General features: G+C 43.4%; 1 protein-coding gene across 1 annotated transcript in view; it reads right to left on the bottom strand.

The window, feature by feature from the left end:
• The window catches only part of LOC100065856 (solute carrier family 28 member 3-like), a 111847-nt gene that overhangs the window by 13777 nt on the left and 79313 nt on the right, over positions 1–18757 (bottom strand). Inside the window, exons 3-7 of the mRNA XM_070249123.1 lie at positions 11788–11886; positions 8219–8301; positions 4907–4998; positions 3304–3492; positions 728–2231 (exon numbers count right to left, since the gene is read on the bottom strand). Coding sequence (XP_070105224.1) covers positions 728–760 — 33 coding nt within the window. The 5' untranslated portion in view covers positions 761–2231; positions 3304–3492; positions 4907–4998; positions 8219–8301; positions 11788–11886. The remainder of the gene's footprint in view (positions 1–727; positions 2232–3303; positions 3493–4906; positions 4999–8218; positions 8302–11787; positions 11887–18757) is intronic.

Here is an 18757-nt window from a genome sequence, read left to right on the forward strand (position 1 = left end):
ACTTGAAGAGTTAATTTTCTCAGCTTTTCTCCCTCGAGTGGGTGGAAAGGAAGTGTATTTTTCAACTATAACTGTGCACAGACTTTCCAGCATTTCTTTCTTTTTTTTTTTTATGAAGAGTAGCCCTGAGCTAATATCCGTGCCCATCTTCCTCTACATCCATGCCCATCTTCCTCTACTTTACATGTGGGACGCCTACCACAGCATGGCGTGCCAAGCGGTGCCGTGTCTGCACCCAGGATCTGAACCGGCGAACCCTGGGTCGCTGAAGCTGAACATGCACACTTAACCACTGCACCACAAGGCCGGCCCCCATCCAGCATTTCTAACATTCAATCTGACTCTAGGGTGATGAAGAGTAACTTGAGTGTGGCAATTTTCTCCAGAAGCAATAGATGGCACATAGGTGGCACTGCTGACCACTAGATGCAAAGAGAGTCTGTCTCTCTGTTTGTGGAACTGTCTTAGAAGTGTGACACCCCTTGGGCAGGAGGAAGGGGGCAACCGGGATAGGGGAGAGATGTAGTGGATGGTGTGGGTGAGGGGCAACAATAATATTAATCAACTGGACAGATTAACATTTTCCACATAAAATTATTTGTCTAACTCATGCTATGAAGTTACAATTTGGGTCAACTCATGGAGATAAATAAACCTATTTCTGATATATCATATTCAAATGTTGAAAGCACTATAAAAGTAAGATGTTCTTTTGAACCCAACTTACCTGAACTTGTTTGCCCAACCACTGAAAAGCCATAAGTCCAAGGACAGTCCTTAGTATTAAGAGCCCAAGAAGAAACTGTAACCCAATTCCCCAAAAGACAGGCCTCCAGCGAACCCATGCAGAAAGATGGAGAGAGACGTATCTTATTAGAGGATGAATGCTGACCTCAGCATAAACGCCCAGAGGACCACTGTTTCCTCAGAAGCTTCTCACATGTGGCCTGTGACCCACCTTCTCTGGGAGGCCCAAGCAGTCATGAGCAGAGAGTCCCTTGATAGACTCATACCCAGAAATCTCAGGGTGGTATTCCCTCTTTCTAAACCTGAGTTTGAAGCCTTCAGTCTCAGTAGAGTATGTAATCATTATGTCATGATGAAACAACTTAGACCCAAAGAGTAGTCTTACCAGGGCCATAAGGAGCAAGGATCTAGCCTTGATGGTCATGCTGTCAATATTCAATACATATAATTATATGCCCTGTCTAGAAGATGGAGAGGCAGAGCATGACTTCTCTGTGTGTCCTAGGTGTGTTGATCTGACAAACTGTAAGTGAATTAAGTGAAAGAAATTCCACCCTCTTGAGGGGCTCTCATTTCACTGTAAAAGGAGCCAATTATCTCTAATGCAGACCCAGGGAGAGCAGAGTCATGGACATTCAGCTGCTTTCATTTTTGGTGCAGAGATGAGCTGCCTGCAAAGAACTATGGGAGTGGAGGCATAGAACACAGCAGAGATGTTCACAGGGCAAAGAATTTGGATCATATTAGGTGACTTTGGTCTCTGACTAGTGCTTTCTTTTGAGGGGTCAACCTTTCAGCCAGTAAATCTTCCAGGATTTGCCATTATGAGTCATTTGTGAAGAACTGATGTCTCAGAATTCCTGCCCATGTATTGAGTTACTGACTGACAGAACAAGGATGAGAAGGGAATTTAATGTGAACAAAACTGTATAAGGACAAAGTTTTGGAGTAAAATAGCCAAAATTGCAAATGGAAATTTGATGCACTGCAGAATCCCATGGTAGAATATTAGATTATTTACTGGTCTGGGGAAATCTGGATCAAAATGGATGAGTTTTCTTTGAATGTGTGTTTGATGGGGAGAGTAGGGGACACAAGTAGAAGTTGGACTTGACAACACAGAACATCTCACTGATTGTGTAACTGGAAAATTACTGAGAATGAACAATGAGAAAGTGACAGTTCTATGAAAGTAGAAGGGCCCCCTAGGCACTCAAAATATCATAGCAAGGTAAGAAAAATACTGAATAAGTTAAATTCTGTTGTACTCATTATTTAGAGCAATTTACACATGAGAAAAAAGAGGGAAAAACCCAAAAAGCATCAATTTGATACTTACTTTGGTTGGGTGTTTGGAAAATAGAAACATCAGGATAACGTACATTATGAGCCCACCGAAGGACACCAGCTGCCGTTGGCCCAGTTTGGCAGTGTCAAAGATCAGCCAGAAAATAGCTCCCAGGATCAGAGAGCTCCAAATCACCCTGAGAGAACCAGAAAGGGGGCATGGTTTGTAGCATTAAAGTGCTAACTTGAAAACCTTAATCAGGCTTAAACCAACAAACAAAAAATATTAAGAGTAACACGCTCTGGCACCATAAGTTATGCTTCTAGAAACTGCAACAGACCCTCTTTTGTTGTGGCTATAAAGGCAAATAGACAAAACATTAAGCAATGTGTCCCCCTCATTCCACAGCCCTTGGGCCCTTCGAGGACATCTAAAGGGGTCAGAGAAAAGAAAGGATGTTTGGAGAGAAGTCTGGTGATTTCTTTGAGAGATCTACAGGGAGTCTCACCTCCATTTTGGAAGATGAGAGAGGCGTTACCTTCTTCCCTTTAAGGGAGAACTTGAAATGCGTTCTCTGCAGCTGGGGGACCTCACCCGAGCCCAAGAGAGCCAAGTTGGACTTTACAGTAGATTCAACTCCCTGGGAAAGCAGGTGGGCCTGACAAGGCTGACTCATGGCTTGGATGGCAGAACAAGAAATGGTGCTGTGTTGGGATTGCACAACCCTGGTTTATTAGGCCAAGGATGTGTGAAGGTTCCTGGTAGATCCCAGGTGGGCCATGCTGGGGAGAACGGGCCCTGGGTCCTACCCAACAGGGCCACCTGGAGGGAGAGGAGGTCCCACAGAGAGAGGCTGCAAGAAACACCCTGAGTGGTCACCTGCAGGTCACAGGCTCCTGTAGGAGAGGGTTGGCTTTAGTAATTCACGGACCCTTCCTCTCAAGGGGGCCAGCTTCATGCCTAGAGCAGAGAGTCACCTCCCCAAGTGAGAACCATCCCATCCTTTGGACAACATCTTACCACTTAGTGGAACTTGCAATTAAGGCAGTTTGTAGGGACATTTGAACACATTTCAAACGAGTCCTCACCTTATCCAGGCCTTGATTTCCTGTTTGTAAAATGAAGGCATTTTAGCAGATTATTCCCTAGGTTGTCTCTAGCTTCAATATCCCATAAATGAGGAACCAATTTCAGAACACAGTTTTGGAAGAGTGTTCAAAAAGACAAAGATCGCTCTCAACAGCAGTAAGAGAACCAACTGCATTTACCACTTCAGCCAGGACCAATGGCTGTCCAGAAACCTTCTGCCAGGAGACAGGAGCTCTTCAATTCGATGATCATATTTGGCCATAAAGTGACCTCAGACCACAAAGAAATGGCAGCCACGGTGATCATGAAGAGAGGAAGGGCTCGGTGAAAGTTGAACGCACATGCGGCAATCACCATAGCCAGGTAAGCTGCCAGGAAGCAGACACAGATGGGGACCATCAGCACCAGCTGGAGACCAGCCACAGCACCAATCAGCTCCGCCAAGGGGAGGCTCAGTCAAGGGAGCATTGAAGGCGGGGGGGGGCTCGTGATAGGGCTGTGGGCTGCTCTGACTATAAGTAGTGGATTTTGGGCACTTCTGTTGTTTTCCCAAACTAGTCCCTAACAGTCTCACCATGAACACTAGGACAGCGTGCTAGGTCTTTTTCTCTCATAGAATCTTCTGAGTTCTCGAATCCTGATGCTTCATCACCAGGCCTCTCACTCAGTACTACCCACTTTTTTCTGGCATTCAGACTCAGCAGGTAAGCTTCTATCAGAGAAAGGCCAGGAGTTGAAGTAACCACTGACTAAAGGTATTGATTCTCCTGGTTTGCAGCTCAGATTTGGCCTAAGCTTGAGTATGAAAACAGGCCCACCAACAATCTCTAAGTGTCCCGGGATCTCTACAGGAAAGGGAAGGGGTGGGGCAATTACCAAGGGGGCTGCTTTTGAAGAGGAGGTTGTAGGGTAAGAATAACAAGGTTTCCTGTTAAAGGTCAGCAAACATGGTCCGAGGTTAAATCTGGCTGCCACATGCTTTGTAGGTGGTCAGTACAGCTGTATTTGTATGTTTGTATTTATCTTCTACAAATAAAGTCTCATGGGAACACAGCCACTCTGTCTGTGTGCTTTTGTCCCATAAGGCAGAGTTATGTGGGTTTTGCCATATGATGTGCAAAGCCTGAGACACCATCTGGCCAGGGACACAGAAAGTTTATGGCTGTTCCCTGTTCCCGCAGTGTGACTGCCAGCAGACCCACTGACCTCGGGGTACAGCAGTCTTGGCTTAACGTCTCTGGACTTGGGTGGGAGGGTCCCATCTTAGGGACAGGAGTGCTCTTTAAAATGGGCTACGGAGCTCTTGTTTGGGAGGGAACAAAACTGGAGACGTGCTCATCTGTGAGGACAGTGTGGTCCTGCCTTCAGGCAAGAAGAGTGGGCTCCCTGACCCCAGGCTCCTCCTCGTGTTGTGTTTGCATAGAGTATTAATTGCTTATATTTCCCCTGCAGTTAGGTCTCTACCTGGTGATTATTGTCATGTTTTCCACTTACCTGGATGTGATGAACCAACCCTCAAATCCACACCATGGTCACAAAGGCCACAGGAGTAGGGGACCTAAAAAGTTAGCTTCTGGTACAAAAACTGGACAGGGAACCGCTCTGCACAGGTGTCCCACGCTGAGACCCTCCCCCGCAGGGGCTTCCTGATTGATTCTCTCCCTCTCTGGATGATTCCATGAGGTCCAGGGCAGGGGGGAGACTTATTTTCTTTCCACAGAAACCTCATATTTGGGGGATCCGCAAAAAGAGACCCTTGATTCCATCCCCTTTGTTATTTACCTGCTAATAAGATGACCCAGAAGATGTACCGAAAGGTGGTTTTGTGTTTGTGATAAAAATCCTGAATCATGCCATACTTCCTTTCCAGATACCTGTAAGAAGACAAAAGCAAAAATGCAGGCAGAAGTCAACACCAAAATCGTGAACTAAACTGGCAGCTAAGGGTAGATGGGGCTTTGTAAATCAAGCAAGCAAACGACCAAACTCATGAAGTGCATGTCGTACAATATAGAAACGGGAAACTCTTTTCATTTTGGACTAAAAGCAGCCGTGGCTTGGATCTGCCTTTGCTGAATGGATGTGATTTGCTGAACTGCATGTGCCATCCCTTGAGGGGTTGAGATGAGAGATGAGAAAACGTGCTCCTGGAAATGGAGCAGGGGAGATGGAGAACTAACCAAAAGCTGAAAGCAAATCACAGGACGAGGGTGTTTCTCACTGACTATGAGGGCCTCCATTAGCTTTTAAGCCACTGTCATTAAATGTTGATTTAAAAAAAAATAAAAATCCAATGAACTGTCATCCCTTCTGGTTCAACAAAGTTTGGCTAAGAAGGTGGTTCCCTGTCCTTGCTCACCATACTTTTTAGTGGGAGGCTGACAGCCTTCACTGGGTGCTTGAAATGTAAAATAGGATTTTGTGCATCTGAGAGCTATTAACCAGTATGTTGTAATATAGCTTTCTCAGAAAGTTCTGGAATTTTTGGCATGTCTTTGTTTCTGTCTGGAGATTTATTATGGGGTGGTAGGTGGTGTGGGAGCAATGTTTGCATCTGATCACTTCATCTGGGGAGGAAGGTGTCCACCCATAAGTGCGTGTGAAGAGGCCACAGGGCCGTACCCACAACGATTGTCCTCTACTTCTCCTGGGATGCTCCCGGTCCCCTCCACACCTGCTCTGAGAACTGGCTTCCCTGCAGGTGCCTCTTTCCTCAATGATGCACCTAACTGAAGCCTCTCCTTCTGCTTGAGGCTGGATGGAAGGAATTTACTCGCACATTTAACCATTGACACTTCCAGGCCACTGGACAGCATTTCTAAAACAAGCACTTTTCGTCCAGTATAGGAAGATTCCCAATATCCAGGACCGCACAGGACCCTGGCCCTAGCTAGGACCGCCCCTCCCCTTGGTGAATGCCTCCAGTCCCCTCCTTCCCACAGTCAGGCCCACATGTCCAGGTCTCAGCTCCCTTCAGGTTTCAGGGCACAGCTCAGTCCTTTGCTTCTACGAAGCCTTCTCGCATCTGCTCAGGTACTTCCTTCCTACTGTCTTCTCTGATTGTGTTTTCTTATGGAGTCTTGACTGACTACAACTTCCTGGAAAATGGATGTGTGTGAGCCCTACAGCACCAGCACCTGGGACACTGAGGATGCTTGACAGGCATTTGTCGAATTACTGGATGCATGCAATGGAGTGTACATTGCTTTTCTGGAACAGTATTTGACAGCTGTGGGTTGGGACCCTGTAGTGGGTTGTGAAGTCACACAGGGCATGATAACCCTCATTAAAAGGGAGAAGAGGGCATCTCAGAGGGTATCACACAGAGTGATGGTAGATATAGTTCATGAAACTTTTGTCATTATCATGTGTGAATCTGTACTGAGAATTAGAAACACTGTTCTAGAAGACATTGAAGGAATATAAATGTGTAAAGACTAAGTTTTTCATGGTCTAATTTAGGAAAGGCCGGTGATACATTATCCTCAGTCGTGGACATAGTGTTAAAAAGTAGCAGTGGTGAGGGCAGCATTTAATAGGGCGGGTCCACCTGCTTTAGAGTGGATGTATCAGATTTCTTAATTGCAGGGAATGTGTGTACATCACAGCAAGCTGACACTGCATAAAATAAAATAGCCAGAAATAGACGCTTGGCCATTTGGTTTTCTAGGCTGAAGACCTCCCAGTCTCCTGGGGGTTGTTTCTATCCCATTGACATTGGTGAAACCTGAGTGCCTCTGACCATCCAAGAGACTCTCTCAGCCCCCAGCATCAGAGACTGAGAAAGTAAAGTGAAGGATGAAACTAAGCTCAGCTTTCTGACGTAGTAAATATTCTTCTTTATTTTTTCCTTTGAAGATTGGCCCTGAGCTAACATCTGTTGCCAGTCTTTCTTTATCTTCTCCCCAAAGCCCCCCAGTACACAAATGTATTTCTGCTATGTGAGGTGCCGCCTCAACGTGGCCTGATGAGCAGTGCCATGTCTGCGCCCAGGATCCGAACCGGTGAAACCCTGGGCCACCAAAGTGGAACGTGCGAACTTAACCACTCGGCCACGGGGTCAGCCCCTGAGGTGGTAAGTATTCTTGATGGTGAATATGCGATAAGAAAGTTCAATCCTAATTCTGACCAACTCCAGAGATATCTTCCGATACATAAAAACAAAGTTCCTCAGAGACTTAGGAATTAAATCAAATTTAAATAGGAGTTTAGAATATTGACAAATACTTCAGTGTGATGATACAGTACCAGGCAGTCTTGGACTAGGAATCAGAAGCTGAAGTTGTAAGTTAGCTTTGTTCCACTCTAGCTGACTAACCTTGGGTAAGTCACTTCTCTGAGCTTCATTTTCCTCGTCCAAAAACTAAAGACAATAATTTGCCTCTCCCACCTAATGGGTGATCAGGACCTGGAATACCTCCAGGGCACTAAGAGCAAGTTTGTCGGGATTTAGAATGGATTGGGTTTTGAGAAACCAATTGCTTATTGATTGACACTGGGAAGGTGAATTAACTACTTTGTATGGACTGCAGTAATTAGTTGGTAATTTACACCTTTAATTAGAAGATTGTCTGGATATTGGGTTCCAGGGCATCAGCAGTTTGAATTTACCATGTTGATTATCCTAGAGCTCCATTAATTTTTCTGAAAATGGTGTTGGGTGAGTAGTGGGGAGGGGGGATTGGTGGTGGTGACCATCTCTGATAAATCATAATAAATGTTAAAAATTACATGAGGATGTGGGGCCAGCCCCATATATGGTGGTGGAGTGGTTACGGTTGTGCACTCTGCTTCAGTGGCAAGGGGTTTGCCAGTTCAGATCCTGGGCACGGACCTACACATCACTCATCAAGCCATGCTGTGGCAGCGACCCAGGTAGAAAAACTAGAATGACCTACAACTAGGATATGCAGCTATGTGCTGGGGCTTTGGGGAGGGAAGAAAAAGAGGCATATTGGCAACAGATGTTAGCTTAGGGCCAATATTCCTCAACAACAAAACAAAAAGAAACCCTTCAAAAAAAATTAGATGAGGATAAAACAACCACTCTGTTTAGGAGGTAGGTGTGGTTATTTCTCTGGTTGAAACCTGTACCCTTTTGGATGCATCTCTTGATCGTCCTTTTCATCTTCTTTGTTTCTTGTAGAATCCAGCTCAATGGTGACCTGCTCTTCATCCTGGAAATCAAACAGTGGAGCAGAGATGGAATAATGAGAATCTTGGGCATAATGGGCCCTGATCTCTTTTGCTCAGAATTTTGGCAAAGAACTTTTAAAAGGCCCTTTTAAATCATTATGCAAGAAGATGGCTCCTACCATCTACTGCACGGACGTTTTTTCCACTTGTCACAAAAAATCCAGATCACACGTCTCTTCCTTTACTTCCAAAGGAGCCGTTGGTATTATCTCCTTTTCCTTAGGAACAGGCTCATACCTCTGTTTTTCGCTCTTGCCTTTACTGTAATCATTCACTCACTGCTCTGTTTTCAGGCAGGTGCTAACTGTGTAAATCTCCCTTTATACTCTGCCAGCCCCAGTTTCCAAAGGGCTGAGATGAAGGGGAGCAATATTCGCCACCCCAAAATGTGTCTCTTCAACATGAGAATTATTTTAGCTTTGGCCATTTTGGCAAGTTACTCAGTTTTCCTGGGTTTCTCCCACGTGTGCATGTTATTAAACTTCGTTAGATTTTTCTCCTGTTCATCTGTCTCGTGTCAATTTAATTCTTAGACCTGCCAGAAGAACCTAGAAGGGTAGAGGAAAATTTCTTCCTCCTCTGCAGAGACCAAGGCTGGTTTTATTTTCCTGGCAGCCTAAGGCTTGGTCTATGGATGTGAACACTAGTTCAGCATCTTCAAGAGCTAATAAACTCCCCTTGGGAACTAGAGTTCTGCTATCAGTCAGGCTAAAGGGAACTATTTCCCTTACTCTGCTAGCCCTTTCTCTGATTAACTGAGTGAAGTGGATACCTGGGCCATCTTTCATGGACAAATTTCCAGATACTGTTTGAGCTCCTAAATATCCATGATCCATAGTATTCTTGGGATGGCATAGAGGATTTCCTCCCTCCCTCCATTCTGCAATAATGTCTCCCTTAGGTCCAGCTATTGTAAGCAATGGCGAGGGTATGTGGGGAGGAAGTATGTGGATACAGAGCAGTTTTGAACATGCTTTAAGAGGTATAAGGCCAAATTTCAGCTTTAGTTTTCTGTCATATCCCATGAGGCCTTTGATTCTCTGTACCTCAATAAAAATTACAGAAATGAGTCCCTAGTATGTATCTGAGCTGAAGAGATCCTCAAAGATGACACAGCCCTTCGATGCCAAACTCCATTATACTTCTGACTTAGACAGACTTCATTTTCTCCCTGGGCCTTGGGAACCAGGAAGGCGAGGGGACAATTGCAAGAGAGACCAGCTGAATCCAAGCTGCAGCTGCTAAGGTCAGGGGTGGACACCAGCCTCATTCATTTTTTCCCGAACATTTAGCCTGGCCAATAGTCAAAGTTTGGTAAATTTTTTTTTCTTCTGCTTTATCTTCCCCAACGCCCCGTACATAGTTGTATATCTTAGTTGCAGGTCCCTCTAGTTGTGGGATGTGAGAAGCCGCCTCAACGTGGCCTGACGAGCAGTGCCATGTCCGCGCCCAGGATCCAAACCCTGGGCCGCCGCAGTGGACCACGTGAACTTAACCACTGGGCCACGGAGCCAGCCCTGGTAAATTTTTGATTTAAATGATCATAATTATTATTGTCTTACAGAGAAATTACCAAGTTACCTACTATCTATGGAATTTCTAACGTTATTATTGTTTTGTTTTCTTTTTTCCCAACATTCTCATCTTTAAAACAAAACAAAACAACAACAACAACACCTTCTTGACCCCACAGTCACGGACATCTGCCCCCTCCTTCCCTTCACAGCCAGACCACCTGAAAGAGTTGCCTTTACTTTTCGTGACCCGCTCCCTCACATCCTGCTCCCTCAGCCCCCTGTGATGGGGCTTCCACGGAGATGGCTTCTGCCAAGGTCACCCAAGGACCACTGTTGCCAAATCCAGCAGCTACTCCTCAGTCTTCATGCTTCCATTTATGATAGTAAAGTATCTAATTTTTGTTTTTGATTTTTTTTTGTGAAACAATATTAAACAAACAAAAAGAAGACTTTCTTTTTTAGAGCAGTTTTAGGTTCACAGCAAAACTGAGTGGAAAATAGAGATTTCCCATATATCCACTGCCCTCACACATGCATAGTCACCACCCCATTATCAATGTCTCCCACTAGATTGGTACATTTATTGCAATTGATGAACCTACATTGATACATCATTATCATCCAAAGCCCATAGTTTACCTTAGGGTTCACTCTTGGTGTCGTACATTCTATGGGTTTGGACAAACGTTTAATGACATGTATCCACCATTATAGCATCACAAAGGGTAGTTTCACTGCCCTAAAGTCCTCTGCGCTCCGCTTAGTCACCCCTCCCTCTTCTCGTCGTAACCACTGGTCTTTTTACCATCTCCACAGTTTTGCCTTTTCCAGAATGTTGTATAGTTGGAATCATACGGTGTGTAGCCATTTCAGATGGCTTCTTTTACTTAGCAATACACATTTAATGTTCCCCCATGTCTTTTCATGACTTGACAGCTCATTTGTTTTTAGTGCTGAAGAATATTCCATTGCCTGGATGTACCACAGTTCATTTATCACTCAACTACTGAAGGATGTCTTGGTTGCTTCCAAGTTTTGGCAACTATGAGTAAAGCTGCTATAAACATCCATGTGCAGGTTTTGTGTGGACAGAAGCATTGTTTTCTCTTGGATAATATTTAGTGAAATGGACGCTTTTTAAACTACATTAAGTGAAATAGTTAGTAATAATGTGTATAACATGATCCCAATATAGGTAACATGTGCATGTGGTTGTATATTTGCATTGAAAGGCCATATTCCAAGATGGTAGGTGCTAAGTTTTTTCTGGAATTATGGGTCATTTTTTTGTCTTCCAAATTTCACTGCAATAATTTTCCAAATTTTCTACTTCAAACAAGTTATTCTTTTTTATCATATGAAAACTCTCCCAATAAATAACTCAAGAGTAGGGACCCAGAATTACGTTAAAAAAAAAGGATGAGCTGCGTGGATACTTTGTTTGCTTTTTAGCAGAAGAATGCTTTCTTCAAAGGAGATTCCACCCAGAATTCAATATATAAAAAAAATAAAAGTGGCGTTGTGAAAGAACGCCTCAGCCTGCTCTGTAAACTTAGGTGTCACTGAGGAACCCTAGGGCGTGATGGACAGTTTTAGAACCATGTCTTAGAACCTTTCTCATCTGCCTCATTTACCTTAAAACTGAGATGCTTTTGTTAAGACAGTGCCTTCGGCCTTAGGATGGAGCTTGGGATTCGTAATAGTGAGGTGTCAGAGGAAGCCTGCGTACCCTCCCCATTGGAGAACTCTGAGGACCGGTGTGTAAACACAAAATCTTTGTTCGGGCCTGTGTGTTTTCCTCATGACTCTGCCTTACACACTCTAATGACGATTTAATTCATTCCTCCCAGTGCCAGCCGAGCGCCATGCTTTCTGTCCCTGTAGCTCTCAGGTGCTTGTTGCACAGTGGTTCCCACGGTAACGGATTCACTCACCGCCCTCCTCCCCTACCTGTTTGGCCTTTCCGTGCCCTCTGCTCTGCACAGCTCTGCTCCTCAGTGAGCTGTCGTTTCCTGATGTGTTCTGGTTTTCACGAAAGTCTTCTTCATTCTAAGGAAAAAGGACAGATTACAAAAATAAAATTTCAGAACCAAAAAACAAATGTCTTTTCAATGAGTGACACCTAGAAAACTTCTGAGGAGTGGGACGGCAAAGACGAGGAGTTTAGATGATTTGGCTGGTTAAAGAAAGAACCAGTGAATCTTGGCTCATGAAGACATACAGATGATTTTTGTTTTGTTTGGTTCTGATAGAAAGATTGGTGTGGTCCAGCTTGAGGGAGAGAGCAAGGAGGACAAGTGCCCTCGTCCAGACCATAGGACTTTCTAATCAGCACAGCTGCGACCAGGGGGCAGGTTTCCAGTCTCCTTTCCATCACATCACACAGGCTTTCAACTGATAAAATAAAACAAAATATAGTAAACCCTAGGCCAATAATTTTATTCTTAGGTGTTGGATTTATGGTGTGTTAAAATGTGCTGTGTTTGGTTTAAAGCAGTCTCTGGTAGTATGAGCACAGGGGAAATGCCTCCTCTTGTGAGGCTGGTTTTACTTTGAGGAACTGAGTGAGGTGTGCTCTGGGAGGGGTGTGCTGACCCACAGCTGCTTTTTCCAGATGTGACAAACGCCTGGTTCATTTCTCTTTTAACTTTTTTCGGAGGGGGTCCAATTCTTCTCCCACCTCATCCCAGCTTGCCTCTTTATAAGATACTTTTTGTATGGCAACAGATAGACACATGGTGTCAAGTGGGTCCCTATCTCTTTTCAGGAAATGTCCCCTGCTAGCTCTGTCAGCTGTGACCTTGTCTTTGAAAAAAGAACAAGAATATGACTTGATTTTAACTTTAGGTCTCTGACTGGCCCCAAGGATCTAGACAAAATTACAGTTCCAACTTGTGTTGCATTTTCCATTTATTGAAATACAAGAGTGTGTAAGTGTGAATAAAATCTAACTTCGAGCACACTCATGATTTGTGTATAAATGTCTTGTTGCCAAACTGCCCTTTTGTGTTACAGTTGTTTACATCTTACTTTAGCACAGTTCCTTGCACGTGGCAGACACGAACAATTACTGTTGAATTAATGAACCATAGTGATTTTAATTATGCACTAACTGGTACAGCAGTGTAATACCTCTAGGAACTTGGTATACAGATATGGCAGGGAGTGACAATATACGCAGTATGGAAAGATGACAAAGTGTTGCTAATTGCTGAAGCTGACTCATGGATACTTAGGGACTCATTTACTAGTCTTACTTTCATGGATGCTGAAAATATCCTTAATAAAAAGTTAAGAATAAAACGCAGCATGAATTGGTAGAAAAACAGGACACAGGTAGCTGAAGTGGCTCGTCCTCAGGGTCCCTAATTACATGTGTAATGAAATGTAAGTGGAAGTGGAGCCCTGAGTGGGGCAGCTCAGGGACGCTCCTTAGGAGACGGCTGGTGGGTGCTCTTTGTCCCTTTCCTCCTTTCCTCCATCCTGCAGCCTGGTGTGTGGAGGGTCCCAGCTGGGCCATGAGCACAAGGGCCCGGTCCTGCTGATGACAGAGTGGTGAGTTGGGGGGACTTGAGTCCTGAAAACCTTGCTTCCCCTCCAGCTCTCTCCTTCCTACTGCCTGACTTGTATCTGCAGGAAACAGACTCCTCTTTTGCTACTTTTGGATTTTGCTATTATTTCACCTGGATTGATATAATATTTAATAGGTACAAGACACTGGGTTAAACCCTTTAAAAATTCTGTATTTGACCCTAAGAGGCCTGTGAGGTGGGTTCTGTGATCTCCATTTTACAGATGAAGAAACTAAGGCAAAGGTAAGTAATCTCTTGACTGAGCTGCACAACCGGGAATGGCTGAGATGGGATCTGAACTCGGACCTTTCAACCGCAGACTGCATCGTGCCTGTGGTGTTTGGCCCTTGGGCCAAGACCCTCTGGCCTTGGGAGTGTCTAAGCGCATAGTAGTGCACCTAAAGGTTAAACTCCCTTTCAGTGAAACGTACCTGATTTGAATTCTAGATATTAAAAGACAAGAGTAGAAATGACAGAGGTGCCGAGAGATTCCTGAAATGCTTGTGGCCACTTTTAAACTCTATTTGGGCTCTGGTGGTCATTTCTGAAGCCACAATACTGGCCCTCCCACCCAATAACTGGTTTTAAGTAGAGGCTATCCTTTAAATAACATGAGTGGGCACGCCCGCATCTGTGGACACATCTTGTCTCCATGATTAGTCTGATGTTTGTTCTTCCAACTGTGTCTGTACCACTCACTCCATCTCTCCCTCCCCTTGTGGCCCTGATGGCAGCATGTGGCTTCCATGTCTCAGTTTTTGTGGCCATGCTTTCTCTGCTGCAGACTCAACATCACTGTTCCAGGGGAGCCCTTCTTCCATCTTTGTAGAAACTGCTCTGGCTGGTGTGCTCTGCCTGTGGGACTGACCTTTCTGAGGGGGCACAGCCTGGCTTTGAGGCCTGGGGCCAGAACAGGTACCTTCACCCCCAGGAGACTTCCCTCCTGACCTTTGGTTGGACGGAGATCGTGTAGGTTTATGGGAAGACGGGACTTGTCCAGCAGGCAAATGTGATGTTGACAAGGACCCTGAGGAGTCACTGTGAAGACCTTTAACTGGTTCTAGAGCCTGACTCTCACACAGTCTTCCTAGAAGCAGTCAATGTGGTGCATTGTGAGAAGGGGTGATGCCTGAAAAGTCACCATGGATGTCAGAGTCCCAACGCCTGTGACAAAAGAGGGCATGTGACGATGTCAGTTGGACTGGGGACCGTGTAAATCTCTATTGTAGATTTACACCCACTGGACTCTAAGCCGAGAAGCCAGAGACTCTGTCCCCCATTCTCTGCATAGCACAGTGCCAGGCAGGAAGTGCTCAATAACCGTTTCTGAAAGGATGGGAAACGCATTCCTAGAGGCTGTTGAGCTGATTATAGTTGCAGCTAAAACAGTGACTCTGCAGCTGAGTAGAGACCACACAGCACAGGACAGCTTTCTCTACTTCTCCAAGACAGTTCCCTTGTGTTCTAATATTCTAAGACTTCGGTACCTAAATCAAGGTGTCAGAAATACATCTCCACTTTCAGTTTTTCTGAGCTTCTTCAATGATCTTTCTGTATCTGTTTCTCTGGGCACAGGATGGGACTAGATCAGAGCAACTGCCTCAAACGGTAACGTAAAACTCCAAAGTGCAACAGAAATAGGCCATAGGAAGAGCTCATCATAAACCTGAGGTGACTGCTTTTTGGAATATTGATAAATTATCTATATTATTTGGTGCTCCACTGTGACGAAAAGCTTGGGTTACATGGTCCTACCTGCGTTCAAATCCAGCCTTAATTTCTCGAGGCCTCATGCCCTTCTTCATGGGAATGTAGGATTCCTCACCTTCCTCATGGGGCTGTGGGGCTGTTCCAGGGCCACACATAGTGAGAGCTCATTGACTTCTCTGTTGATTGCATGGTTTACTTTACTACTCGCTTGCTTGTTCTGGAGCATTTGCAGTCACTTTGTTCTCTGTTGTTGAAATTTGACTGGTGAAAGTGAACCTCTGTTTCGTGAATCTGATCTCTTCAACTGCTTGACATCATTCCTCTCTCCCTCCTTTTTGCTTTTTTTAACTTTAAAATCTGCAAATGTCAGATTTTTTTTTGATTTTTTTTTTTATTAATGTTATGATAGATTACAACCTTGTGAGATTTCAGTTGTACATTTTTGTTAGTCATGTTGTGGGTACACCACTTCCCCCTTTGTGCCCTCCCCCTATCCCCCCTTTTCCCTCGTAACCACCGATCAGATCTCCTTATCAATATACTAACTTCCACCTATGAGTGGAGTCATATAGAGTTCATCTTTCTCTGACTGGCTTATTTCGCTTAACATAATACCCTCGAGGTCCATCCACGTTGCTGTTAATGGGCCAATTTTGTCTTTTTTTATGGCTGAGTAGTATTCCATTGTGTATATATACCACATCTTCTTTATCCAATCATCAGTTTCTGGGCATGTAGGTTGGTTCCACGTCTTGGCTATTGTAAATAATGCTGCGATGAACATAGGGGTGCAAGGGACTCTTGGGATTTCTGATTTCAGGTTCTTAGGATAGATACCCAGTAATGGGATGGCTGGGTCATAGGGTATTTCTATTTTTAACTTTTTGAGAAATCTCCATACTGTTTTCCATAGTGGCTGTACCAGTTTGCATTTCCACCAACAGTGTATGAGGGTTCCTTTTTCTCCACAACCTCTCCAACATTTGTCACTCTTGGTTTTGGATGTTTTTGCCAATCTAACGGGTGTAAGGTGATATCTTAGTGTAGTTTTGATTTGCATTTCCCTGATGATTAGCAATGATGAACATCTTTTCATGTGTCTATTGGCCATATTCATATCTTCTTTTGAGAAATGTCTGTTCATGTCCTCTGCCCATTTTTTGATCGGGTTGTTTGTTTTTTTGTTATTAAGCAGTGTGAGTTCTTTGTATATTATGGAGATTAACCCTTGTCAGATAAGTGGCTTGTAAATATTTTTTCACAATTAGTGAGCTGTTTTTTTGTTTCAATCCTGTTTTCCCTTGCCTTGAAGAAGCTCTTTAGTCTGATGAAGTCCCATTTGTTTATTCTTTCTATTGTTTCCCTCAACTGAGGAGTTATAGTGTCTGAAAAGATTCTTTTGAAACTGATGTCAAAGAGTGTACTGCCTATATTCTCTTCCAGAAGACTTATTGTTTCAGGCCTAATCTTTAGGTCTTTGATCCATTTTGAGTTTATTTTGGTGTGTGGTGAAAAAGAACGGTCAATTTTCAATCTTTTGCATGTGGCTGTCCAGTTTTCCCAGCACCACTTGTTGAAGAGACTTTCTTTTCTCCATTGTAGGCCCTCTGCTCCTTTGTCGAAGATTAGCTGTCCATAGATGTGTGGTTTTATCTCTGGGCTTTCAATTGTGTTCCATTGATCTGTGGACCTGTTTTTGTACCAGTACCATGCTGTTTTGATCACTGTAGCTTTGTAGTATGTTTTGAAATCGGGGATTGTGATTCCGCCAGCTTTCTTTTTCTTGCTCACGATTGCTTTAGCAATTCGTGGTCTTTTGTTGCCCCATATGAATTTTAGGATTCTTTGTCCAATTTCTGTGAAGAATGTTCTTGGGATTCTGATTGGGATAGCATTGAATCTGTAGATTGCTTTAGGTAGTATGGACATTTTAACTATGTTTATTCTTCCAATCCATGTGCATGGAATGTCTTTCCATCTCTTTATGTCGTCATCAATTTCTTTCAAGAAAGTCTTGTAGTTTTCATTGTATAGAGCCTTCACTTCCTTGGTTAAGTTTATCCCAAGGTATTTTATTCTTTTCGTTGCGATTGTGAATGGGATTGAGTTCTTGAGTTCTTTTTCTGTTAGTTCATTGTTAGTGTATAGAAATGCTACTGATTTATGTACATTAATTTTATACCCTGCTACTTTGCTGTAGTTGTTGATTATTTCTAATAGTTTTTCTATGGATTCTTTGGGGTTTCTATATATAAGATCATGTCATCTGCAAACAGTGAGAGTTTTACTTCTTCGTTACCTATTTGGATTCCTTTTATTTCTTTTTCCTGCCAAATTGCTCTGGCCAACACCTCCAGTACTATGTTGAATAGGAGTGGTGAAAGTGGGCACCCTTGTCTTGTTCCTGTCCTCAGAGGGATGGCTTTCAGTTTTTGTCCATTGAGTATGATGTTGGTTATGGGTCTGTCATATATGGCCTTTATTATGTTGAGGTACTTTCCTTCTATACCCATTTTATTGAGGGTTTTTATCATAAATGGGTGTTGGATCTTGTCGAATGCTTTCTCTGCATCTATTGAGATGATCATGTGGTTTTTGTTTTTCATTTTGTTGATGTAGTGTATCACGTTGATTGACTTGCGGATGTTGAACCATCCCTGTGTCCCTGGTATAAATCCCACTTGATCATGGTGTATAATCTTTTTGATGTATTGCTGTATTCGGTTTGCCAAAATTTTGTTGAGGATTTTTGCATCTATGTTCATCAGTGATATCGGCCTGTAGTTCTCCTTCTTTGTGTTGTCCTTGTCAGGTTTGGGGATCAGAGTGATGTTGGCTTCATAGAATGTGTTAGGGAGTACTCCATCTTTCTCAATTTTCTGGAACAGTTTGATAAGAATAGGTATTAAGTCTTCTTTGAATGTTTGGTAGAATTCTCCAGAGAAGCCGTCTGGTCCTGGACTCTTATTTTTGGGGAGGATTTTGATTACCGTTTCTATTTCCTTACTTGTGATTGGCCTATTCAGATTCTCCATTTCTTCCTGATTCAGTTTGGGGAGATTGTAGGAGTCTAGGAATTTGTCCATTTCTTCCAGGTTGTTCAATTTGTTGGCATATAGTTTTTCATAGTACTCTCTTATGATCTCTTGTATTTCATTGGTATCTGTTGTGATTTCTCCTCTCTCATTCCTAATTTTATTTATTTGCGATTTCTCTCTTCTTTTCTTGGTGAGTCTGGCTAAAGGTTTCTTGATTTTGTTAATTTTTTCGAAGAACCAACTCTTTGTTTCATTGATCCTTTCTATTGTCTTTTTTGTTTCAATATCGTTTATTTCTGCTCTTATTTTTATTATTTCCCTCCTTCTACTGACTTTGGGCTTTGTTTGTTCTTCTTTTTCTAGTTCTGTTAGGTGTCGTTTGAGGTTGCTTATGTGAGCTTTTTCTTATTTAGTGAGGTGAGCCTGTATTGCGATGAATTTCCCTCTTAGGACTGCTTTTGCTGCATCCCAAATGATTTGGTATGTTGTGTTCTCATTTTCATTTGTCTCCAGATAAAATTTGATTTCTTCTTTAATTTCTTCAATGATCCATTGTTTGTTGAGAAGCGTGTTGTTTAGTCTCCACATTTTTGCACCTTT

Source organism: Equus caballus, chromosome 23 (genome assembly GCF_041296265.1).
Source record: "Equus caballus isolate H_3958 breed thoroughbred chromosome 23, TB-T2T, whole genome shotgun sequence".
In the NCBI taxonomy this organism is placed as follows: domain Eukaryota; kingdom Metazoa; phylum Chordata; class Mammalia; order Perissodactyla; family Equidae; genus Equus; species Equus caballus.